At 52.5% G+C, this 27,123-nt stretch overlaps 1 protein-coding gene across 5 annotated transcripts in view; it reads right to left on the bottom strand.

Annotated features, from left to right (window-relative positions):
* Positions 1–3,746: 3,746 nt before the first annotated feature.
* RTKN (rhotekin) overlaps positions 3,747–27,123 on the bottom strand; it is a 197,450-nt gene continuing 174,073 nt past the window's right edge. For 3 of the 5 annotated variants that reach the window (XM_068273571.1, XM_068273568.1, XM_068273576.1), the window contains exons 11-12: positions 10,998–11,102; positions 3,747–6,082 (exon numbers count right to left, since the gene is read on the bottom strand). In XM_068273571.1, coding sequence (XP_068129672.1) covers positions 5,658–6,082; positions 10,998–11,102 — 530 coding nt within the window. In that variant the 3' untranslated portion in view covers positions 3,747–5,657. Of the gene's footprint in view, positions 6,083–9,261; positions 9,365–10,997; positions 11,103–27,123 lie in introns of all 5 variants that reach the window. The other 2 variants (XM_068273587.1, XM_068273582.1) reach the window with 1 other exon arrangement.

The raw sequence follows: 27,123 nt of genomic DNA, 5'->3' as shown, positions 1-27,123 counted from the left end.
AACCCAACATTTCTTTTTTGCTTTAAAAGATTATTTACAGCATATTATATACTACCACCATTTTTTTTTACTAGAACAGCATTCAATTAGTTAAACACAGGACTTCCAAGTTCCCTGCAGAGAAAGCTGGAAGCATCCGAACTGGAGATAATGTTACCTTGTGTTTACATTCCACATTTGATACCATTAAGTAAACTCTTCTCTGACTGTGCAGACACTCCTGGACACAGACAGACACTCAGAAAGCATTTCTGGGTACAATACAATATGAATAAACCAGTTAGGAATAAAATGCAAAGGCAGCTCTCAGAGCAAAAAAAACTGTACTTTGGGAACTTGTAATTTCTAAATGAATTATAATACTTATGCACAAAAGCAATTATGATAACCGTATGGCATATAAAAAGCAGGAAAACATGTTTTTATTGAACATTATGTCAGTGTTTTATACCACTTTAAGGTGTGCATTCTTTTGGAAGTGATTAAGGATATAATGACGCCCATTTCAGAAAATTCTAAGGCAAATCAGACATCCACACCCTGAGATATAAAGGATCTCAGGCATACTTTATGGTTTCATAATCATATGTCATATCTGTGGATTTCTAATGCTCTACTGAATGCAGATATACAAGCCATTTCTCGGTGTGACCTGCGGGGACTGAGAGACTGGCAAAGCAGGAATTCTGCCAAATTCCCTCCCTGGAAGGGGGAGGGGGGGCTGCCCCTACTCCAAATGCAATGAGGCTGGACTTTGCATGTTGCAGCCCTCCCATCAGGATGACCAACTTAACCACTTTTTTCTCTGCTACAGTATATCTACGTCATCTGTGGCACCCTCCAAGCCACCATGATGTAGATATACTGACTTGCTTGCAGCCCTGCTGTGCACGATTGGGTGTGCCTCAGAGCGCAGCCCCCGGCACTGTCAGCTGCATTACTAATTGCCCCCCCCCCCCCCACGCGGATGAACGATCACCGCTGTAGAGACTGTAACAGCGGTGATCCTTCATCTCTCCCCCTCCGTGGCCAGATCTATCCAAATCCAAATGCAAAAAAGCTTTATTGGCAGGACCAAATACATTTAGCATTGCCAAAGCAAAACAAAGCATTAACATGGGGAGGGGATTATGCAGGGCCCCCAACCGCCCCGTTTTCGGCGGGACGGTCCCGATTTTGGGGGGCCGTCCCGCTGTCCCGCGCTGCCCCCCCCCCTGGTCCTGGCCGCTGGGGAGTGAGGGGGAAAAAAGCCGATCGAGGCACCAGCCCGCCCGGTATGCGGCATGGATGGCCGCCGCCGCCATCATTATCCTTCTCCCTCCTCCTATATGTCCCTCAGTGTCCCCTTCCCCCCCCCCCCCCCCGCACAGTAATATGGGCAGCGGTCGGAGCGGGCAGTAAGTCTTATCACTGCCTCTCCGCTGCGTACCGGAAATGTCCTCTGATCTTCCTGCTTTCTGTGACATCACAGGAAGCAGGAAGATCAGAGGAGATCCCGGTACGCAGCGGAGAGGCAGTGATAAGACTTACTGCCCGCTCCGCTGCCCATATTACTGTGCGGGGGGAAGGGGACACTGAGGTACATAGGAGGAGGGAGAAGGATAATGATGGCGGCGGCGGCCATCCATGCCGCATACCGGGCGGGCTGGTGCCTCGATCGGCTTTCCCCCCCCCCCCCCCCCCTCTCTGCCTGGCCACCCCCCTCCTCCTTCTCCTCACCACCACCACCCCGGCACCCTCCCATTTGGGAGTAATTTAATAACATTTATTTAAAAAAAAAAACACTTTTTTTTTCCTGGGGTGGGCGTGACTAGGGGGTTGGGGGCGTGGCCAGGGGTGTGGCCTAATTGTCCCGTTTTGGGATATTGAAATGTTGGGAGGTATGGATTATGGGAATAAGGGAAGGGTATAGGGGGTTGGAGTATATAGTCCATAGGTGTGTGGAGGATGTAAGGGACAGCATGGGGGGCTGGGATATATAGTCCATAGGGGGGTATTGGGGAATACAGTCCATGTGATATCATGTTCCTCTCAGTTGGTGGCAGGCTGTGACATATCGGGCAGCTATTTGCACGGTTGTTTCCTCCTCCCCCAGCCCTGTGATGCCGAACACCCGGGTCCTGGCTTGATGACGTCATCAAGCCAGGACCAGGATATTCAGCGTCACAGGGCTGAGTGCAGTGCGGTGAATGGAAGTTGGGGCTGAAGCATGATCGCAGGAACCAGGTAACGCGAGATATTATCCTTGCAGGGGCATTTTTTTTTAATAGATCTGGCCACGGAGGGGGCAGAGTGGTAAGGGGGGGGGGCACATCTGGCTACCCATAACGGAGGGTGGGGGGCAGAGTTCTGAAAGGGGGGAGTTGAAATGTATTTTGGGGCACATCTAGGTAACTGGGGGTGGGGAATGAATAATGAGGGGCACATCTGATGGTCCTGGGGGTCATAACCTAACACTGGGGGCACATTTGGCTATAATGGGGAACATTGATCCCAGAGACACATCTTGCTATAATGGCGGGCCCTATTCCAGGGGTGGCATCTGTCTATATGGGGGGGCTAGCAAATACGGGGGACAGATCTGGCTATACTGGGGGGCTGATATTGGGGGACACATCTGGCTATACTGGGGGGCGGATATTGGGGGACACATCTGGCTATACTGGGGGGCTGATATTGGGGGACACATCTGGCTATACTGGGGGGCTAGCAAATACGGGGGACAGCTCTGGCTATACTGGGGGGCTGATATTGGGGGACACATCTGTCTATATGGGGGGCTAGCAAATACGGGGGACAGATCTGGCTATACTGGGGGGCTGATATTGGGGGGCACATCTGGCTGATACTGGGGACACGCCTGGCTATCTATCCTTGGGGGACGTAATACTGGTGACATGTTTGTTATCTACTGTAGCATTTTTTATTTTTTTACTATAATTGGTGAAACCTGAGGTTTAATGCACTTTTTCATTTTCCCACCTCTTTTTCCCATTAAAATGCATAGAATTTTTTTTTTCTTGGGTCAAAATACCCCCCTATGAAAGTCTAGTATGTCCTGAAAAAAACGATACCTAGATCATTTAGGTGTCGTGAGTAGGGATAAAGTTATGGCTGTTTAAATAGGGACATAGCTAAAGCGTCAAAACTGCTCTGGTCCATAAGGGGGAAAGGAGGTCTGGATGTGAAATGGTTAAAGCAAGCCTGAACTGAGAATGAAAAGTCAAAACAAACGTATACACGTCATACTTGCCTCCCACATAGTCTACTCATCAATCTCTTTCTCCTCTCCCATGTTCTGTTTGTCTATTGTGATTGATGGAATTCTCCATCCTTTATTGTAAAAATGGTGATGATCCCGTAACAGCTTCCAGGTCAGAAAACTGTAATATTGACCACTTGAGCCACAGGAAAACATGGACATTACCTTGCACATCAGTTGTCCTTTCAGTTATAACTGAGAGCAAATGACATACTCTTGTCAGAACTGGAAGGAATTGTTGTAAGAAGAAAATGGTGAGCTTCTGAGAGGAACTGATGGTAAGTATGTAATATTCATTGCAGGTACATCATGCGTTTATATTCCTTTTACTTGGTTCAGGTTCCCTTTAAGACCTGCCACATCAGATCTCTGGGACCTCTGTGTAACATCTGGTGTCGGGTCCCCGATTACCCAACATGCAAAGGCATCCGCTATGCTAACCACTCATCCACACACTGACAGAGGAAACCGCTGGAGGCGGAGCTTGCTAATAAAGATTTATTATAATAATACTCTGTTAGTAATTATTTGGTAAGGCAGCTTATTATCATAATGCTTTATAGAGGTCACATGACAGGCAAGAACACGGAGTCACAGCAAGGGTTAAATGGTTACATCATAGCATATGTCATATATAGCAGTCACTTCTGGGTTACCCTGCGGAGCCATGACCTCAGCGTCAATAGCTCTGTGTCACCCTGTAAGGGGAGGAGCCACTACAAAAGCATCCATCCCACTGTGTCACCCTGCAGAGGGAGGAGCCAACAGCATACATCTGTCTGTGTCACCCTGCAGGGGGAGGAGTCTCTACAACAGCATCTATCCCTCTGTTACCCTGCAGGGGGAGGGGCCACTACCACATCTTCCTTCCCTCTGTCACCCTGCAGGGGGAGGAGTCTCTACAACAGCATCCATCCCTGTGTGTCACCCTGCAGGAGGAGGAGTCTCTACAACAGCATCCATCCCTGTGTGTCACCCGGCTGGGGGAGGAGCCTCTACCACATCTTCCTTCCCACTGTGTCACCCTGAATGGGGGAGGAGTCTCTACAACAGCAACCATCCCTCTGTGTCACCCTGCAGGGGGAGGAGCCACTACAACTTCCTTTCCACTGTCATTCTGCGGGGGGTGGAGTCTCTACAATATCTTCTTTCCCACTGTGTCTCCCTGCAGAGGGAGGAGCCAACTCATCTTCCTTCCCATTGTGTATTCCTGCAGGGGGAGGAGTCTACAACAGCATCCATCCCTCTGTGTCACCCTGCAGGGGGAGGAGTCTCTACAACAGCATCCATCCCTCTGTGTCACCCTGCAGGGGGAGGAGTCTCTACAACAGCATCCATCCCTCTGTGTCACCCTGCAGGGGGAGGAGTCTCTACAACAGCATCCATCCCTCTGTGTCTCTCTGCAGTGGATGGATCCAGTGCCCCGGGCAGCATTTCCTTGAGCCGCCCTACAGTAGGCTGGGCCAATACCATGGCATTGACTCTCTTCCGTAGCAATGCATCAGGTGTGCATGGAGACAGGCCCTGCAGCCAGGATCTGTACCCCCTCCCTCCCCCCCCCCCCCCAGGAGTGCTGACGGGGTGACATGATGCAGAACAGATAGAGATGGGAAAGTATGGGGGGAGGGGATTCAGTCTCATCACACAACTCTACTCCATTGTCGTTCCATGTAAATCCCTCCTCCGTCTGTGCTAAGCTGCAATCCATAGCTCAATCCTATTTATGCCACCCAGCGGTGGGAGGAGCAAAGTGTGTCACCCTTCAGTAGGAGGAGAAAATGTTATAATTCCTTTCTATAGCGCCTTGTTGGGAGGAGCTATTTGTCTGGCATTCCTCTCCTGCCTGTATCGCCCTGCAGTAGGAGGTGCTATACATGGATGTAAACTCTATAGGTGGAACCATGACACCCTTCAGAGGGAGGGACAGAAGCTCCTCCTCATGTCACCCTGCAGTGGGAGGGACAGAAGCTCCTCCTCATGTCACCCCACAGTGGGAGGGCCAGAAGCTCCTCCTAATGTCACCCCGCAGTGGGAGGGACGGAAGCTCCTCCTAATGTCACCCCGCAGTGGGAGGGACGGAAGCTATCCCATTGGCCAGGGCTCAGTAGATGATATATATTTCCTGTTCCTGTCTTCTAGCCAAGCAAAGCCTTGTCAGCATGTTTTGTAGTTCAGAGGAGTCTCTGTAACACTTGCAGGTCACCCTGAGGTGGGAGGAGAGCACCGGGGGTCTCAATACTACAGATCAATGTAATATGAGAATATTTAGGGGGTGACTCCATGGTTGGGATTGGGGTGACCCCGGCACATGACTGACGCATACCGTCATGGAAGCCCCCCGGATGCCATGAAGAGTGATGGACAGTCCTTCTCGGCAGTCTTATGAGGCGAGGGGTCACACCTGACTCTGCAGCCAGTTGCGCGGGTCCAGTTTGGTCTTCAGGCTCTTCATGTTTTTGCGGTTATGACTTCTCTCCAAGTCCGGTGTGCTGCGGCCGCTGCTGCTGGAGTTCCGTCCCTCTGGCTGAGAATTGTCCTTTCGGCCAGAGGACTCCTGACCATAGGACTGCTGCTCGGCTATCCTCAGACCCCGATTCTTTAGGGACGTCAGTCTAGCATCCAGGGAGAGAGTTCGTGGGCGAACTCTGGGGGTCTGGGCTGGAGGACTGTCACAATCAGAGGACGATGAACAGGAAGGCGGTCCGGGATTGGGACTGTTGAAGAAAGAGGTCCAGGGCGGTGGATCCAGACCCCTCTGCAGTTCAAACTCCTTCATCCGCTGGGAGAGGAGGTCAGGAATGGGGCCCATACCCTCAATAGCTACAAGAGACAAAGAGGAAAGTGTGAGAACCAAATCATAGCCACTCGTCAGTCGTCTTCCCCATCTATGTCCTCCACCCTCCTCCAAACCTCGGTCATTTCTCAATCAGCCTCTTATATGCTGGTTTATGGATCCTCTAAACTTTAATTATCAACCATCTTCTGCAGTCATCGTCCAAACATCAGTCACTCCCCTAGTAAACTAATCCCATATTCACCTCAGTCCTCCTTCATAAATCAGTTCCACCTCATCCTTCCTCCTCAGAAAATAAAAAAATCTCACCTCAGTACGAGTAATAAGGGATAGACATCACAACTATACTTACATATACTATTTCAAGACTAATCTTTCAAGAATAGAGAGGCTAGGCTGCCTTAAACAGGCGCTCGAAAGAAATCATCTGCACATACACAATAATACTCACCTGAGGAAGCCGGGAGGATCCACGAAACGCGTCATCTTTGTGTTTAATCATTTAAATCCCTTATTCTTCATTCTGAGGTAATATTATTAAACAGTTCCCAATTAATATCCATCCCTGGAGCACCTCCTCCCACCCACCTCAGCCTTCCCCAAGATCTAGGACCCCCACCCGGTGTTTATATCTTTACTTCATATTGTTGTCAGTGACTCTCCAGAAGAAGAATTCTGATGGATTCCACATGAAGACAGAATCCTCCACATGCTCCATATGGGGGTTGCCATCTAGCATCTGGCCTTTGTAAGTAGCCCTCTCTAGCCCCGGTGTTCTGACTACTACAATGCATTGGTGCTTCTGGTTTTTCCTATGTCTTTTTTCTTCCATCACTCCTCAGCCACATCATTCTCGTCAACTTCCTCATTCCTCCACCAGAACTTTCCCACTTTCAGTTATATTATCCAACATCCTTGAACACAACAGGATTAATCCAGTTAATTATCCTTCTAAATGTTGTTGGTTCTGCCATCTTGCCGAATTAACTGAAATGACAGTCATATTTTTTCTCTCCATTTTTCTCTCCATTCACTCTTCACCTGTCCTCCACCACTGGAGCCACTCTCCTTCCCCAGTTATATTTCTCCACATGATATTGTTTTTGTGTTATCAATGGTCACAGTCACACCTCTTCAGACATACTGAGATCACGGCTTCTCCTCGCTAGTCCTGATCACACCTCCTGCTCTTATCTCCTACCCAGATGTCCACTGGCTGACCTTCATGAGGTTAAACGGGATGAGAAAGACAAACGTTTGAGAAAAGGAATTAAACAGCATTTGTGAGAAGTGAGGAGGACACCTTAGGAGAAGTTAGGAGGAGGAGTTAGACAAAATATAGTGAGTATTGCTGGAGAGGAGGAGGAGCATGTGTGAGAATTATGAGTGAGGAGGGGCAGTGACCCACAGGTGTCATTAAGGGTAAGGCCTTTATGATAATCAGTATAGCTGTAGAAGAGAGGGAAGATAACCTGTATTAAAAGCATGGGTGAGGAAGACAAGAGTCCAGGACAACTCAGGCAGAAGACGGGTAGGGGCAGTGACCCATAGGTGTCAGGAAGGGTTAGCCATATAAGTTAGTTAGTTAGTATAGCTGTAGAAGGGAAGGAGATAACCTGTATGAGAAACATGAGTGAGGAGGACAAGAGCTTGATGCTCCTCCTCCGGGCCTGATGATGCTGGTGAAGGGGTGGTGTCATGATTATAGTCAGGGTCAGTGTTATGGTTCAGGTTAAGGCTGTAGTCAGAGTTAGGGTTCAGGTTATGGTAATAGTTAGGGTTATAGTTAGGGTCGGTGTTAAAGTTCAGGTTAGGGTTGTAGTTAGGGTCAGTGTTAGGGTTCAGGTTAGGGTTATAGTTATGGTCGGTGTTAGGATTCAGGTTAGGGTTATAGTTATGGTCGGTGATAGGATTCAGGTTAGAGCTGTAGTTAGGGTCACTGTTATGGTTCAGGTTAGGGTTATAGTTAAGGTCGGAGTTAAAGTTCAGGTTAGGGTTGTAGTTAGGGTCGGTGTTAGGATTCAGGTTAGGGTTATATTTAGGGTCGGTGTTAGGATTCAGGTTAGGGTTATATTTAGGGTCGGTGTTAGGATTCAGGTTAGTGTCAGGGTCACCATCTGGGCTGCAGTCACGGTGCGTTAGTGCAAGGTGAGAGGCTGGGAGTCCTGGGAGGCACTACAGAGCTTTCAGCAGCCATTTATGCTCTCTAGGAATCGCTGGCGATTTCATAAGACCATCGCTGCAGAAAGTAAATGACCCCCCCAGGAGTGACTGTGATTTGCCAACACTGTAATCACTCTGGAAATCACTCTTACAAGTGGGCCCCAGGCGTGAGGGTCCAAGTTGAGGTAAAGATTAGTCTCCAGGTCCTGGTCTGAATTATAATTAGTACTAGGATCAGGGTCAAGCTACTTTATACCGGATTGGTGCATAGGCCTCTCTGTACTGCAGACCCCTTCCCCCCGCAACCCATCCACCAATCAGAGCACAGACACTGCAGGAGGACGTTCCTGAAGAGAAGACCATGGAAATGACCCTGGTGAGGTCCTGGAAAACTCCCAGCAGAGCAGGTGGTGACCCTGAGATGTTCCCTCAAACTCAGAATCCAGTGTCTGGCCACGCCCAGTGCTCCCCCAGATCTCTGCAGTCTGCCTGCCCTCAGTACAAGCAAACCCCCTCCCCTCCCCCATCCAGTGTCTGGCCACGCCCAGTGCTCCCCCCAGGTCTCTGCAGTCTGCCTGCTCTCAGTACAAGCAAACCCCCTCCCCTCCCCCATCCAGAGTCTGGCCACGCCCAGTGTTCCCCCAGGTCTCTGCAGTCTGCCTGCCCTCAGTACAAGCAATCCCCCTCCCCATCCAGTGTCTGGCCACGCCCAGTGCTCCCCCAGGTCTCTGCAGTCTGCCTGCCCTCAGTACAAGCAATCCCCCTCCCCTCCCCCATCCAGAGTCTGGCCACGCCCAGTGCTCCCCCCAGGTCTCTGCAGTCTGCCTGCCTTCAGTACAAGCAATCCCCTCCCCCATGCAGTGTCTGGCCATGCCCAGTGCTTCCCCAGGCCTCTGCAGTCTGCCTGCCCTCAGTACAAGCAATCCCCTCCCCCATGCAGTGTCTGGCCACGCCCAGTGTTCCCCCAGGTCTCTGCAGTCTGCCTGCCCTCAGTACAAGCAATCTCCCTCCCCCATGGACAGCACACACAGAGGTTACACACCTGTCGCTGTAATAGGTGCAGAGCAGTGACCGGATCTCCGCTGACACTGCATTGTCCTGCAGCAGAAGACCCTCAGCACTGGCTGTGGGGGAAGGGGTCAGAGCTGAGCGGGGGATGGGACAGAAGAGAGACAGACATGGAGGGCAGAGCCATGCAGGCAGAGGCAGGAGAGAGAAGAGAGAGACTGTTAGATGGCATGGAAGAGACAGCTGAGGGTTAGTGTGACTGGCATGGAACTCTGGTCAGATTGCATACTGAACCCCTGATCATGCCACAGGAAGATATAGCTATTCTGTTATCATTACCTTTCACCACTAACCAAGTGGCTTCCTCCACCAGCTCCTCCAGGCTCCGTAATGTCTAAACCATACATGTCAAACCCTAGCCCGCATTGGCCACTAGACATTGAGGTTGGTCCATGACTTGGTGCCAGAGTTCAATTTCGGCCCTCTTTGTGTCTGAGTACTGAGTATCACACCCTTGGCCTAAACAGAAGCAGCCAATAAATCTCCACAGAGATACCTGGGACCTTCCCCATAAGATGCCAGAGCTGGGACCTTCATCATAAGATGCCAGAGCTGGGACCTTCCCCATAAGATGCCAGAGCTGGGACCTTCCCCATAAGATACCAGGGCGGGGACCTTTGCCATAAGATGCCAGAGCTGGGACCTTCCCCATAAGATGCCAGAGCTGGGACCTTCCCCATAAGATGCCAGAGCTGGGACCTTCCCCATAAGATGCCAGAGCTGGGACCTTCCCCATAAGATACCAGGGCGGGGACCATCCCCATAAGATGCCAGGGCGGGGACCATCCCCATAAGATGCCAGGGCTTGGACCTTCCCCATAAGATGCCAGGGCTTGGACCTTCCCCATAAGATGCCAGGGCTTGGACCTTCCCCATAAGAAGCCAGGGCTTGAACCTTCCCCATAAGAAGCCAGGGTTTGGACCTTCCCCATAAGAAGCCAGGGTTTGGACCTTCCCCATAAGATGCCAGGGCTTGGACCTTCCCCATAAGATACCAGGGTTAGGGCCTTTGTCATAAGATACCAGGGCTGAAACCTTTGTCATAGAACACCACCAGTGCTGAGAGACTCTGAAGATCTTCATTGTCCCGGCTACATGGCTGGCAGTGTGACCTGACCTCACAACTCTAACACTAAACATCATTGTACATGGATGATAAGTGGTGCCAGGGCCTCCATCATGCCTGCTTAGGTATAGGTGTCGCAGCTTGACACAGATGGACCCCGTGGAGAACTGTCCGCTATAAAAACAGACAGCTATAAGAAACAGAGAAAGGTTCCACAGCTCATCATAGCTTGATAAATGTGAAAACCTTCCGGTGACATCTCTCTCGTGGACACGCTATGACAACCTACAGGGTTGGGCTGCGATTAAGGACGCAGGTCTGAAACATGTTAGCAATTTTATGCTTCACCTGATTACTTAAATAAAACATTTTGAACTTTTCTAACTGGATTGTGCAGACTTCCCATTACTAAGTGACCAGCAAGTAATGCTGGCTTTCTCAGTGCGCCCCCTGGTGTCACACAAGAGTAATAATATAAGAGTAATTGTCACACTGAGTTGGGACCTGTCACCAGTCCTATAAATGGCGGAGATCTTCTCACAGACGGACCTATCATATCTGACAGAGATCGGGAGGTTAGGAGCCCTACATCCAGCCATTACCCCTCTGCCAGATAATATTACCTAAGAGGCTTTCCTACTCACCCATCTCATGGTACAGCGACCCCTGCTTGGCCACGGGGGCAGTGGTCCTCTTGGGAGGCGGAGTCTCTATTTTCATGAGGTCATCACAGCATTGCTTCCATTGACCTGCAGGAACACAATGATATTCCAGATTCTGACCACAAGCGATACCCTCTGACCACAGGCATTACCCTCTGACCACAGGCGATACCCTCTGACCACAGGCAATACCCTCTGACCACAGGCAATACCCTCTGACCACTGGCAATACCCTCTGACCACAAGCATTACCCTCTGACCACAGGCATTACCCTGTGACCACAAGCATTACCCTGTGACCACAGGCGATAGCCTCTGACCACAGGCGATACCCTCTGACCACAAGCATTACCCTTTGACCACAGGCATTACCCTCTGACCACAGGTGATACCCTCTGACCACAGGCATTACCCTCTGACCACAAGCATTACCCTCTGACCACAAGCATTACCCTCTGACCACAGGAGATAGCCTCTGACCACAGGCGACACCCTCTGACCACAGGCATTACCCTCTGACCACAGGCATTACCCTCTGACCACAGGCGATGCCCTCTGACCACAGGCGATATCCTCTGACCACAGGCGATATCCTCTGACCACAAGCATTACCCTCTGACCACAAGCATTACCCTCTGACCACAAGCATTACCCTCTGACCACAGGCATTACCCTCTGACCACAGGCGATACCCTCTGACCACAAGCATTACCATCTGACCACAAGCATTACCCTCTGACCACAAGCATTACCCTCTGACCACAAGCATTACCCTCTGACCACAGGCATTACCATCTGACCACAGGCGATACCCTCTGACCACAGGCAATACCCTCTGACCACAGGCGATACCCTCTGACCACAGGCATTACCCTCTGACCACAAGCGATACCCTCTGACCACAGGCATTACCATCTGACCACAGGCGATACCCTCTGACCACAGGCATTACCATCTGACCACAGGCGATACCCTCTGACCACAGGCATTACCATCTGACCACAGGCGATACCCTCTGACCACAGGCATTACCATCTGACCACAAGCGATACCCTCTGACCACAGGCATTACCATCTGACCACAGGCGATACCCTCTGACCACAGGCATTACCATCTGACCACAGGCGATACCCTCTGACCACAGGCGATACCATCTGACCACAGGCATTACCCTCTGACCACAGGCATTACCTTCTGACCACAAGCATTACCCTCTGACCACAGGCATTACCCTCTGACCACAGACATTACCCTCTGACCACAAGCATTACCATCTGACCACAGGCATTACCCTCTGACCACAGGCATTACCCTCTGACCACAGGCATTACCCTCTGACCACAGGTGACACCCTCTGACCACAAGCATTACCATCTGACCACAGGCATTGCCCTCTGACCACAAGCATTACCCTCTGACCACAAGCATTACCCTCTGGCCACAGGCATTACCCTCTGACCACAGGCATTACCATCTGACCACAGGCGATACCCTCTGACCACAAGCGACACCCTCTGACCACAAGCGACACCCTCTGACCACAGGCGATACCCTCTGACCACAGGCGATACCCTCTGACCTCAGGCGACCACAGGAATTTCCCTCTGACCACAGGCATTACCATCTGACCACAAGCATTACCCTCTGACCACAAGCATTACCCTCTGACCACAGGCGATACCCTTTGACCACAGGCGATACCCTTTGACCACAGGCGATACCCTCTGACCACAGGCGATACCCTCTGACCACAGGCGATACCCTCTGACCACAGGCGATACCATCTGACCACAGGCGACCACAGGCATTACCCTCTGACCACAGGCATTACCCTCTGACCACAGGCAATACCCTCTGACCACAGGCAATACCCTCTGACCACAGGCGATACCCTCTGACCACAGGCGACCACAGGCATTACCCTCTGACCTCAGGCATTACCCTCTGACCACAGGCATTACCCTCTGACCACAGGTGATACCTTCTGACCACAAGCATTACCATCTGACCACAGGCATTACCCTCTGACCACAAGCATTACCCTCTGACCACAAGCATTACCCTCTGACCACAGGCGATACCATCTGACCACAGGCGATACCATCTGACCACAGGCATTACCCTCTGACCACAAGCATTACCCTCTGACCAAAAGCATTACCATCTGACCACAGGCATTACCCTCTGACCACAAGTATTACCCTCTGACCACAAGCATTACCCTCTGACCACAGGAGATACCCTCTGACCACAGGCGACACCCTCTGACCACAGGCATTACCCTCTGACCACAGGCATTACCCTCTGACCACAGGCATTACCCTCTGACCACAGGCGATACCCTCTGACCACAGGCGATATCCTCTGACCACAGGCGATATCCTCTGACCACAAGCATTACCCTCTGACCACAAGCATTACCCTCTGACCACAGGCATTACCCTCTGACCACAGGCGATACCCTCTGACCACAAGCATTACCATCTGACCACAAGCATTACCCTCTGACCACAAGCATTACCCTCTGACCACAAGCATTACCCTCTGACCACAGGCATTACCATCTGACCACAGGCGATACCCTCTGACCACAGGCGATACCCTCTGACCACAGGCGATACCCTCTGACCACAGGCATTACCCTCTGACCACAGGCATTACCCTCTGACCACAAGCGATACCCTCTGACCACAGGCATTACCATCTGACCACAGGCGATACCCTCTGACCACAGGCATTACCATCTGACCACAGGCGATACCCTCTGACCACAGGCATTACCATCTGACCACAGGCGATACCCTCTGACCACAGGCATTACCATCTGACCACAAGCGATACCCTCTGACCACAGGTATTACCATCTGACCACAGGCGATACCCTCTGACCACAGGCATTACCATCTGACCACAGGCGATACCATCTGACCACGGGCGATACCCTCTGACCACAGGCATTACCCTCTGACCACAGGCATTACCCTCTGACCACAGGCGATACCCTCTGACCACAAGCATTACCATCTGACCACAAGCATTACCCTCTGACCACAAGCGACACCCTCTGACCACAAGCGACACCCTCTAAACACAAGCGACACCCTCTGACCACAGGCGATACCCTCTGACCACAGGCATTACCCTCTGACCACAGGCATTACCCTCTGACCACAAGCATTACCCTCTGACCACAGGAGATACCCTCTGACCACAGGCGATACCCTCTGACCACAGGCATTACCCTCTGACTACAAGCATTACCCTCAGACCACAGGCGATACCCTCTGACCACAGGCGATACCCTCTGACCACAGGCATTACCCTCTGACCACAAGCATTACCTTCTGACCACAAGCATTACCCTCTGACCACAGGCGATACCCTCTGACCACAGGCATTACCCTCTGACCACAGGCATTACCCTCTGACCACAGGCGATACCCTCTGACCACAAGCATTACCATCTGACCACAAGCATTACCCTCTGACCACAGGCGATACCCTCTGACCACAGGCGATACCCTCTGACCACAGGCGATACCCTCTGACCACAGGCGACCACAGGCATTACCCTCTGACCACAGGCAATACCCTCTGACCACAGGCAATACCCTCTGACCACAGGCGATACCCTCTGACCACAGGCGACCACAGGCATTACCCTCTGACCACAGGCAATACCCTCTGACCACAGGCATTACCCTCTGACCACAGGTGATACCCTCTGACCACAAGCATTACCATCTGACCACAGGCATTACCCTCTGACCACAAGCATTACCCTCTGACCACAAGCATTACCCTCTGACCACAGGCGATACCATCTGACCACAGGCATTACCCTCTGACCACAAGCAATACCCTCTGACCAAAAGCATTACCATCTGACCACAGGCATTACCCTCTGACCACAAGCATTACCCTCTGACCACAAGCATTACCCTCTGACCACAAGCATTACCATCTGACCACAAGCATTACCCTCTGACCACAAGCATTACCCTCTGACCACAAGCATTACCCTCAGACCACAGGCGATACCCTCTGACCACAGGCGATACCCTCTGACCACAGGCATTACCCTCTGACCACAAGCATTACCTTCTGACCACAAGCATTACCCTCTGACCACAGGCGATACCCTCTGACCACAGGCATTACCCTCTGACCACAGGCATTACCCTCTGACCACAGGCGATACCCTCTGACCACAAGCATTACCATCTGACCACAAGCATTACCCTCTGACCACAGGCGATACCCTCTGACCACAGGCGATACCCTCTGACCACAGGCGATACCCTCTGACCACAGGCATTACCCTCTGACCACAAGCATTACCCTCTGACCACAAGCATTACCCTCTGACCACAGGCGATACCCTCTGACCACAGGCGATACTCTCTGACCACAGGCGATACCCTCTGACCACAGGCATTACCCTCTGACCACAAGCATTACCTTCTGACCACAAGCATTACCCTCTGACCACGGGCGATACCCTCTGACCACAGGCGATACCCTCTGACCACAAGCATTACCATCTGACCACAAGCATTACCCTCTGACCACAAGCGACACCCTCTGACCACAAGCGACACCCTCTAAACACAAGCGACACCCTCTGACCACAGGCGATACCCTCTGACCACAGGCATTACCCTCTGACCACAGGCATTACCCTCTGACCACAAGCATTACCCTCTGACCACAGGAGATACCCTCTGACCACAGGCGATACCCTCTGACCACAGGCATTACCCTCTGACTACAAGCATTACCCTCTGACCACAGGCGATACCCTCTGACCACAGGCGATACCCTCTGACCACAGGCATTACCCTCTGACCACAAGCATTACCTTCTGACCACAAGCATTACCCTCTGACCACAGGCGATACCCTCTGACCACAGGCATTACCCTCTGACCACAGGCATTACCCTCTGACCACAGGCGATATCCTCTGACCACAAGCATTACCATCTGACCACAAGCATTACCCTCTGACCACAGGCGATACCCTCTGACCACAGGCGATACCCTCTGACCACAGGCGATACCCTCTGACCACAGGCGATACCCTCTGACCACAGGCGATACCATCTGACCACAGGCGATACCCTCTGACCACAGGCGATACCCTCTGACCACAGGCGATACCCTCTGACCACAGGCGATACCATCTCACCACAAGCATTACCCTCTGACCACAGGCATTACCATCTGACCACAGGCGATACCCTCTGACCACAGGCAATACCCTCTGACCACAGGCAATACCCTCTGACCACAGGCGATACCCTCTGACCACAGGCAATATCCTCTGACCACAGGCGATACCATCTGACCACAAGCATTACCCTCTGACCACAGGCGATACCCTCTGACCACAGGCGATACCCTCTGACCACAGGCGATACCCTCTGACCACAGGCGATACCCTCTGACCACAGGCGATACCATCTGACCACAGGCGATACCCTCTGACCACAGGCGATACCCTCTGACCACAGGCGATACCCTCTGACCACAGGCGATACCCTCTGACCACAAGCATTACCATCTCACCACAAGCATTACCCTCTGACCACAGGCATTACCATCTGACCACAGGCGATACCCTCTGACCACAGGCAATACCCTCTGACCACAGGCAATACCCTCTGACCACAGGCAATACCCTCTGACCACAGGCGATACCCTCTGACCACAGGCAATATCCTCTGACCACAGGCGATACCATCTGACCACAGGCGATACCCTCTGACCACAGGCGATACCATCTGACCACAGGCGATACCCTCTGACCACAGGCGACCACAAGCATTACCCTCTGACCACAAGCATTACCCTCTGACCACAGGCGATACCCTCTGACCACAGGCATTACCCTCTGACCACAAGCATTACCCTCTGACCACAGGCATTACCATCTGACCACAAGCATTACCCTCTGACCACAAGCATTACCATCTCACCACAAGCATTACCCTCTGACCACAGGCATTACCATCTGACCACAGGCGATACCCTCTGACCACAGGCAATACCCTCTGACCACAGGCAATACCCTCTGACCACAGGCGATACCCTCTGACCACAGGCATTACCATCTGACCACAGGCGATACCCTCTGACCACAGGCGATACCATCTGACCACAGGCATTACCCTCTGACCACAAGCATTACCTTCTGACCACAAGCATTACCCTCTGACCACAGGCGATACCCTCTGACCACAGGCGACCACAGGCATTACCCTCTGACCACAAACATTACCCTCTGACCACAAGCATTACCATCTGACCACAAGCATTACCCTCTGACCACAGGCGATACCCTCTGACCACAAGCATTACCATCTGACCACAAGCGTCACCCTCTGACCACAAGCATTACCCTCTGACCACAAGCATTACCATCTCACCACAGGCGATAGCCTCTGACCACAGGCGATACCATCTGACCACAGGCATTACCCTCTGACCACAAGCATTACCTTCTGACCACAAGCATTACCCTCTGACCACAGGCGATACCCTCTGACCACAGGCGACCACAGGCATTACCCTCTGACCACAGACATTACCCTCTGACCACAAGCATTACCATCTGACCACAAGCATTACCCTCTGACCACAGGCGATACCCTCTGACCACAAGCATTACCATCTGACCACAAGCGTTACCCTCTGACCACAAGCATTACCATCTGACCACAAGCATTACCATCTGACCACAAGCATTACCCTCTGACCACAGGCATTACCCTCTGACCACAGGCATTACCCTCTGACCACAGGCATTACCCTCTGACCACAGGCGATACCCTCTGACCACAAGCGACACCCTCTGACCACAAGCGACACCCTCTGACCACAGGCATTACCATCTGACCACAGGCGATACCCTCTGACCACAGGCGACCACAGGCGATACCCTCTGACCACAAGCATTACCCTCTGACCACAAGCATTACCATCTGACCACAAGCATTACCCTCTGACCACAGGCATTACCCTCTGACCACAGGCGATACCCTCTGACCACAAGCGACACCCTCTGACCACAGGCAATACCCTCTGACCACAGGCATTACCATCTGACCACAGGCGATACCCTCTGACCACAGGCGACCACAGGCATTACCCTCTGACCACAGGCATTACCCTCTGACCACAGGCGATACCCTCTGACCACAGGCATTACCCTCTGACCACAGGTGATACCCTCTGACCACATGCATTACCATCTGACCACAGGCATTACCCTCTGACCGCAAGCATTACCCTCTGACCACAGGCATTACCCTCTGACCACAGGCATTACCCTCTGACCACAAGCATTACCCTCTGACCACAGGCATTACCCTCTGACCACAGGGGATACCCTCTGACCACAAGCGACACCCTCTAAACACAAGCGACACCCTCTGACCACAGGCGATACCCTCTGACCACAGGCGATACCCTCTGACCACAAGCATTACCCTCTGACCACAAGCATTACCCTCTGACCACAAGCATTACCCTCTGACCACAGGCATTACCCTCTGACCACAGGGGATACCCTCTGACCACAAGCGACACCCTCTGACCACAAGCGATACCCTCTGACCACAGGCGATACCCTCTGACCACAGGCGATACCCTCTGACCACAGGCATTACCCTCTAACCACAGGTGATATCCTCTGACCACAGGCATTACCCTCTGACCACAGGCATTACCATCTGACCACAAGAATTACCATCTCACCACAAGCATTACCCTCTGACCACAAGCATTACCCTCTGACCACAGGCATTACCATCTCACCACAAGCATTACCCTCTGACCACAGGCATTACCCTCTGACCACAGGCATTACCCTCTGACCACAGGCATTACCCTCTGACCACAAGCATTACCCTCTGACCACAAGCATTACCATCTGACCACAGGGGATACCCTCTGACCTCAGGCGATACCCTCTGACCACAGGTGATGCCCTCTGACCACAGGTGATGCCCTCTGACCACAAGCGACACCCTCTGACCACAAGCATTACCCTCTGACCACAGGCATTACCCTCTGACCACAGGCGATACCCTCTGACCACAAGCATTACCCTCTGACCACAGGCATTACCCTCTGACCACAAGCATTACCCTCTGACCACAAGCATTACCATCTGACCACAGGGGATACCCTCTGACCTCAGGCGATACCCTCTGACCACAGGAATTACCCTCTGACCACAAGCATTACCCTCTGACCACAGGGGATACCCTCTGACCACAAGCATTACCCTCTGACCACAAGCATTACCCTCTGACCACAGGTCTAACCCTCTGACTACAGGCATTACCCTCTGACCACAAGCATTACCCTCTGACCACAAGCATTACCCTCTGACCACAGGCGATACCCTCTGACCACAGGCGATACCCTCTGACCACAGGCGATACCCTCTGACCACAGGCATTACCCTCTGACCACAGGCATTACCATCTGACCACAAGCATTACCATCTGACCACAGGCATTACCCTCTGACCACAGGTGATACCCTCTGACCACAAGCATTACCCTCTGACCACAGGCATTACCATCTGACCACAAGTATTACCATCTGACCACAAGCATTACCCTCTGACCACAGGCATTACCCTCTGACCACAAGCGATACCCTCTGACCACAAGCGACACCCTCTGACCATAGGCGACCACAGGCATTACCCTCTGACCACAGGCATTACCCTCTGACCACAGGCGATACCCTCTGACCACAAGCATTACCCTCTGACCACAGGCATTACCCTCTGACCACAAGCATTACCCTCTGACCACAAGCATTACCATCTGACCACAGGGGATACCCTCTGACCTCAGGCGATACCCTCTGACCACAGGAATTACCCTCTGACCACAAGCATTACCCTCTGACCACAGGGGATACCCTCTGACCACAAGCATTACCCTCTGACCACAAGCATTACCCTCTGACCACAGGTCTAACCCTCTGACTACAGGCATTACCCTCTGACCACAAGCATTACCCTCTGACCACAAGCATTACCCTCTGACCACAGGCGATACCCTCTGACCACAGGCGATACCCTCTGACCACAGGCGATACCCTCTGACCACAGGCATTACCCTCTGACCACAGGCATTACCATCTGACCACAAGCATTACCATCTGACCACAGGCATTACCCTCTGACCACAGGTGATACCCTCTGACCACAAGCATTACCCTCTGACCACAGGCATTACCATCTGACCACAAGTATTACCATCTGACCACAAGCATTACCCTCTGACCACAGGCATTACCCTCTGACCACAAGCGATACCCTCTGACCACAAGCGACACCCTCTGACCATAGGCGACCACAGGCATTACCCTCTGACCACAAGCATTACCCTCTGACCACAGGCATTACCATCTGACCACAGGCGATACCCTCTGACCACAGGCAATACCCTCTGACCACAGGCAATACCCTCTGACCACAGGCGATACCCTCTGACCACAGGCATTACCATCTGACCACAGGCGATACCCTCTGACCACAGGCGATACCATCTGACCACAGGCATTACCCTCTGACCACAAGCATTACCTTCTGACCACAAGCATTACCCTCTGACCACAGGCGATACCCTCTGACCACAGGCGACCACAGGCATTACCCTCTGACCACAAACATTACCCTCTGACCACAAGCATTACCATCTGACCACAAGCATTACCCTCTGACCACAGGCGATACCCTCTGACCACAAGCATTACCATCTGACCACAAGCGTCACCCTCTGACCACAAGCATTACCCTCTGACCACAAGCATTACCATCTCACCACAGGCGATAGCCTCTGACCACAGGCGATACCATCTGACCACAGGCATTACCCTCTGACCACAAGCATTACCTTCTGACCACAAGCATTACCCTCTGACCACAGGCGATATTCTCTGACCACAGGCGACCACAGGCATTACCCTCTGACCACAGACATTACCCTCTGACCACAAGCATTACCATCTGACCACAAGCATTACCCTCTGACCACAGGCGATACCCTCTGACCACAAGCATTACCATCTGACCACAAGCGTTACCCTCTGACCACAAGCATTACCATCTGACCACAAGCATTACCATCTGACCACAAGCATTACCCTCTGACCACAGGCATTACCCTCTGACCACAGGCATTACCCTCTGACCACAGGCATTACCCTCTGACCACAGGCGATACCCTCTGACCACAAGCGACACCCTCTGACCACAAGCGACACCCTCTGACCACAGGCATTACCATCTGACCACAGGCGATACCCTCTGACCACAGGCGACCACAGGCGATACCCTCTGACCACAAGCATTACCCTCTGACCACAAGCATTACCATCTGACCACAAGCATTACCCTCTGACCACAGGCATTACCCTCTGACCACAGGCGATACCCTCTGACCACAAGCGACACCCTCTGACCACAGGCAATACCCTCTGACCACAGGCATTACCATCTGACCACAGGCGATACCCTCTGACCACAGGCGACCACAGGCATTACCCTCTGACCACAGGCATTACCCTCTGACCACAGGCGATACCCTCTGACCACAGGCATTACCCTCTGACCACAGGTGATACCCTCTGACCACATGCATTACCATCTGACCACAGGCATTACCCTCTGACCGCAAGCATTACCCTCTGACCACAGGCATTACCCTCTGACCACAGGCATTACCCTCTGACCACAAGCATTACCCTCTGACCACAGGCATTACCCTCTGACCACAGGGGATACCCTCTGACCACAAGCGACACCCTCTAAACACAAGCGACACCCTCTGACCACAGGTGATACCCTCTGACCACAGGCGATACCCTCTGACCACAAGCATTACCCTCTGACCACAAGCATTACCCTCTGACCACAAGCATTACCCTCTGACCACAAGCGATACCCTCTGACCACAAGCGATACCCTCTGACCACAGGCGATACCCTCTGACCACAGGCGATACCCTCTGACCACAGGCATTACCCTCTAACCACAGGTGATATCCTCTGACCACAGGCATTACCCTCTGACCACAGGCATTACCATCTGACCACAAGAATTACCATCTCACCACAAGCATTACCCTCTGACCACAAGCATTACCCTCTGACCACAGGCATTACCATCTCACCACAAGCATTACCCTCTGACCACAGGCATTACCCTCTGACCACAGGCATTACCCTCTGACCACAGGCATTACCCTCTGACCACAAGCATTACCCTCTGACCACAAGCATTACCATCTGACCACAGGGGATACCCTCTGACCTCAGGCGATACCCTCTGACCACAGGCATTACCCTCTGACCACAGGCGATACCCTCTGACCACAAGCGACACCCTCTGACCACAAGCGACACCCTCTGACCACAGGCATTACCATCTGACCACAGGCGATACCCTCTGACCACAGGCGACCACAGGCGATACCCTCTGACCACAAGCATTACCCTCTGACCACAAGCATTACCATCTGACCACAAGCATTACCCTCTGACCACAGGCATTACCCTCTGACCACAGGCGATACCCTCTGACCACAAGCGACACCCTCTGACCACAGGCAATACCCTCTGACCACAGGCATTACCATCTGACCACAGGCGATACCCTCTGACCACAGGCGACCACAGGCATTACCCTCTGACCACAGGCATTACCCTCTGACCACAGGCGATACCCTCTGACCACAGGCATTACCCTCTGACCACAGGTGATACCCTCTGACCACATGCATTACCATCTGACCACAGGCATTACCCTCTGACCGCAAGCATTACCCTCTGACCACAGGCATTACCCTCTGACCACAGGCATTACCCTCTGACCACAAGCATTACCCTCTGACCACAGGCATTACCCTCTGACCACAGGGGATACCCTCTGACCACAAGCGACACCCTCTAAACACAAGCGACACCCTCTGACCACAGGTGATACCCTCTGACCACAGGCGATACCCTCTGACCACAAGCATTACCCTCTGACCACAAGCATTACCCTCTGACCACAAGCATTACCCTCTGACCACAAGCGATACCCTCTGACCACAAGCGATACCCTCTGACCACAGGCGATACCCTCTGACCACAGGCGATACCCTCTGACCACAGGCATTACCCTCTAACCACAGGTGATATCCTCTGACCACAGGCATTACCCTCTGACCACAGGCATTACCATCTGACCACAAGAATTACCATCTCACCACAAGCATTACCCTCTGACCACAAGCATTACCCTCTGACCACAGGCATTACCATCTCACCACAAGCATTACCCTCTGACCACAGGCATTACCCTCTGACCACAGGCATTACCCTCTGACCACAGGCATTACCCTCTGACCACAAGCATTACCCTCTGACCACAAGCATTACCATCTGACCACAGGGGATACCCTCTGACCTCAGGCGATACCCTCTGACCACAGGTGATGCCCTCTGACCACAGGTGATGCCCTCTGACCACAAGCGACACCCTCTGACCACAAGCATTACCCTCTGACCACAGGCATTACCCTCTGACCACAGGCGATACCCTCTGACCACAAGCATTACCCTCTGACCACAGGCATTACCCTCTGACCACAAGCATTACCCTCTGACCACAAGCATTACCATCTGACCACAGGGGATACCCTCTGACCTCAGGCGATACCCTCTGACCACAGGAATTACCCTCTGACCACAAGCATTACCCTCTGACCACAGGGGATACCCTCTGACCACAAGCATTACCCTCTGACCACAAGCATTACCCTCTGACCACAGGTCTAACCCTCTGACTACAGGCATTACCCTCTGACCACAAGCATTACCCTCTGACCACAAGCATTACCCTCTGACCACAGGCGATACCCTCTGACCACAGGCGATACCCTCTGACCACAGGCGATACCCTCTGACCACAGGCATTACCCTCTGACCACAGGCATTACCATCTGACCACAAGCATTACCATCTGACCACAGGCATTACCCTCTGACCACAGGTGATACCCTCTGACCACAAGCATTACCCTCTGACCACAGGCATTACCATCTGACCACAAGTATTACCATCTGACCACAAGCATTACCCTCTGACCACAGGCATTACCCTCTGACCACAAGCGATACCCTCTGACCACAAGCGACACCCTCTGACCATAGGCGACCACAGGCATTACCCTCTGACCACAGGCATTACCCTCTGACCACAGGCGATACCCTCTGAGCACAGGCGACCACAGGCATTACCATCTGACCACAAGCATTACCCTCTGACCACAAGCATTACCCTCTGACCACAGGCATTACCCTCTGACCACAGGCATTACCCTCTGACCACAAGCATTACCATCTGACCACAGGCCTTACCCTCTGACCACAGGCATAACCCTCTGACCACAGGCATCACCCTCTGACCACAAGCATTACCCTCTGACCACAAGCATTACCCTCTGACCACAGGCATTACCCTCTGACCACAGGCATTACCCTCTGACCACAGGCATTACCCTCTGATCACAGGGGATACCCTCTGACCACAGGCATTACCCTCTGACCACAAGCATTACCATCTTACCACAAGCATTACCCTCTGACCACAAGCATTACCCTCTGACCACAAGCATTACCATCTGACCACAGGCATTACCCTCTGACTACAGGCATTACCATCTGACCACAGGCGATACCCTCTGACCACAAGTATTACCCTCTGACCACAGGCATTACCCTCTGACCACAGGCATTACCCTCTGACCACAGGCGATACCCTCTGACCACAGGCATTACCATCTGACCACAAGCATTACCATCTGACCACAAGCATTACCCTCTGACCACAAGCATTACCCTCTGACCACAGGCGATACCCTCTGACCACAGGCATTACCCTCTGACCACAAGCATAACCCTCTGACCACAAGCATTACCCTCTGACCACAGGCATTACCCTCTGACCACAGGCGATACCCTCTGACCACAGGCATTACCCTCTGACCACAGGCATTACCCTCTGACCACAGGCATTACCATCTGACCACAGGCATTACCATCTGACCACAGGCATTACCCTCTGACCACAGGCATTACCATCTGACCACAGGCGATACCCTCTGACCACAAGCGACACCCTCTGACCACAAGCGACACCCTCTGACCACAGGCGATACCCTCTGACCACAGGCGATACCCTCTGACCACAGGCGACCACAGGCGATACCCTCTGACCACAAGCATTACCCTCTGACCACAGGCATTACCCTCTGACCACAGGCATTACCCTCTGACCACAAGCATTACCCTCTGACCACAGGCGATACCCTCTGACCACAGGCATTACCATCTGACCACAGGCATTACCCTCTGACCACAGGCATTACCCTCTGACCCCAAGCATTACCCTCTGACCACAGGCGATACCCTCTGACCACAGGCATTACCATCTGACCACAGGCATTACCCTCTGACCACAGGCATTACCATCTGACCACAGGCATTACCCTCTGACCACAGGCATTACCCTCTGACCACACGCATTACCCTCTGACCACAGGCATTACCCTCTGACCACAGGCATTACCCTCTGACCACAAGCATTACCCTTTGACCACAGGCATTACCCTCTGACCAAAAGCATTACCCTCTGACCAAAAGCATTACCCTCTGACCACAGGAGATATCCTCTGACCACAAGCGATACCCTCTGACCACAGGCATTACCCTCTGACCACATGCATTACCCTCTGACCAAAAGCATTACCCTCTGACCACAGGCGATACCCTCTGACCACAAGCATTACCCTCTGACCACAGGCGATACCCTCTGACCACAAGCGATACCCTCTGACCACAGGCATTACCCTCTGACCACAAGCGATACCCTCTGACCACAGGCATTACCCTCTGACTACAGGCATTATCCTCTGACCACAAGCATTACCCTCTGACCACAGGCATTACCCTCTGACCACAGGCATTACCCTCTGACCACAGGCGATACCCTCTGACCACAAGCATTACCCTCTGACCACAGGCATTACCCTCTGACCACAGGCATTACCCTCTGACCACAGGTGATACCCTGTGACCACAAGCATTACCCTCTGGCCACAGGCATTACCCTCTGACCACAAGCATTACCCTCTGACCACAGGCGATACCCTCTGACCACAGGCATTACCCTCTGACCACAGGCATTACCCTCTGACCACAAGCATTACCCTCTGACCACAGGCATTACCCTCTGACCACAGGCATTACCCTCTGACCACAAGCATTACCCTCTGACCACAGGCATTACCCTCTGACCACAGGCATTACCCTCTGACCACAAGCATTACCCTATGACCACAAGCATTACCCTATGACCACAGGCATTACCCTCTGACCACAAGCGATACCCTCTGATCACAAGTATTACCCTCTGACCACAAGCGACACCCTCTGACCACAAGCGACACCCTCTGACGACAAGCGACACCATCTGACCACAGGCGATACCCTCTGACCACAGGCGATACCCTCTGACCACAGGCGATACCCTCTGACCACAAGCGACACCCTCTGACCACAGGCGATACCCTCTGACCACAGGCGATACCCTCTGACCACAGGCGATACCCTCTGACCACAAGCATTACCCTCTGACCACAGGCGATACCCTCTGACCAACCCCTCCCCTAACAGACTAGAGATTCACCATGCCGGTTCCTGGGCAGGTCGAAGGCCACATTGGCCCTGTGTAGTAACTTAACTCCCGGCGTGAGGGTCCCAGGACAGAACGAGGCGGACCCTGTATAGCTGTAATTCCTTCTTCTGCTGTATTGATGCCCCCTTTACCCTGCATTCAGCCCTAGAAGTTTGGAAATAGAGGGAGGAGCCCTCCAGGTGCCAGGAAGTGACATCACTTCCACACTTCCTGAGAATACACAAGAGCTCCACCACCCCCCAATACAGAGGACACCATACATGTCCCTTGTGTCCCTAGGTATGGGACAAACACAGCTGCCCCCAAGGATTGTGCCCCAATACAGGGGACACCATGCA

This window comes from Hyperolius riggenbachi, chromosome 1 (genome assembly GCF_040937935.1).
Source record: "Hyperolius riggenbachi isolate aHypRig1 chromosome 1, aHypRig1.pri, whole genome shotgun sequence".
In the NCBI taxonomy this organism is placed as follows: Eukaryota; Metazoa; Chordata; class Amphibia; order Anura; family Hyperoliidae; genus Hyperolius; species Hyperolius riggenbachi.
The sequence above is the reverse complement of the archived record's forward strand: the minus strand, read 5'-3'. Positions and strand labels throughout refer to the sequence as shown.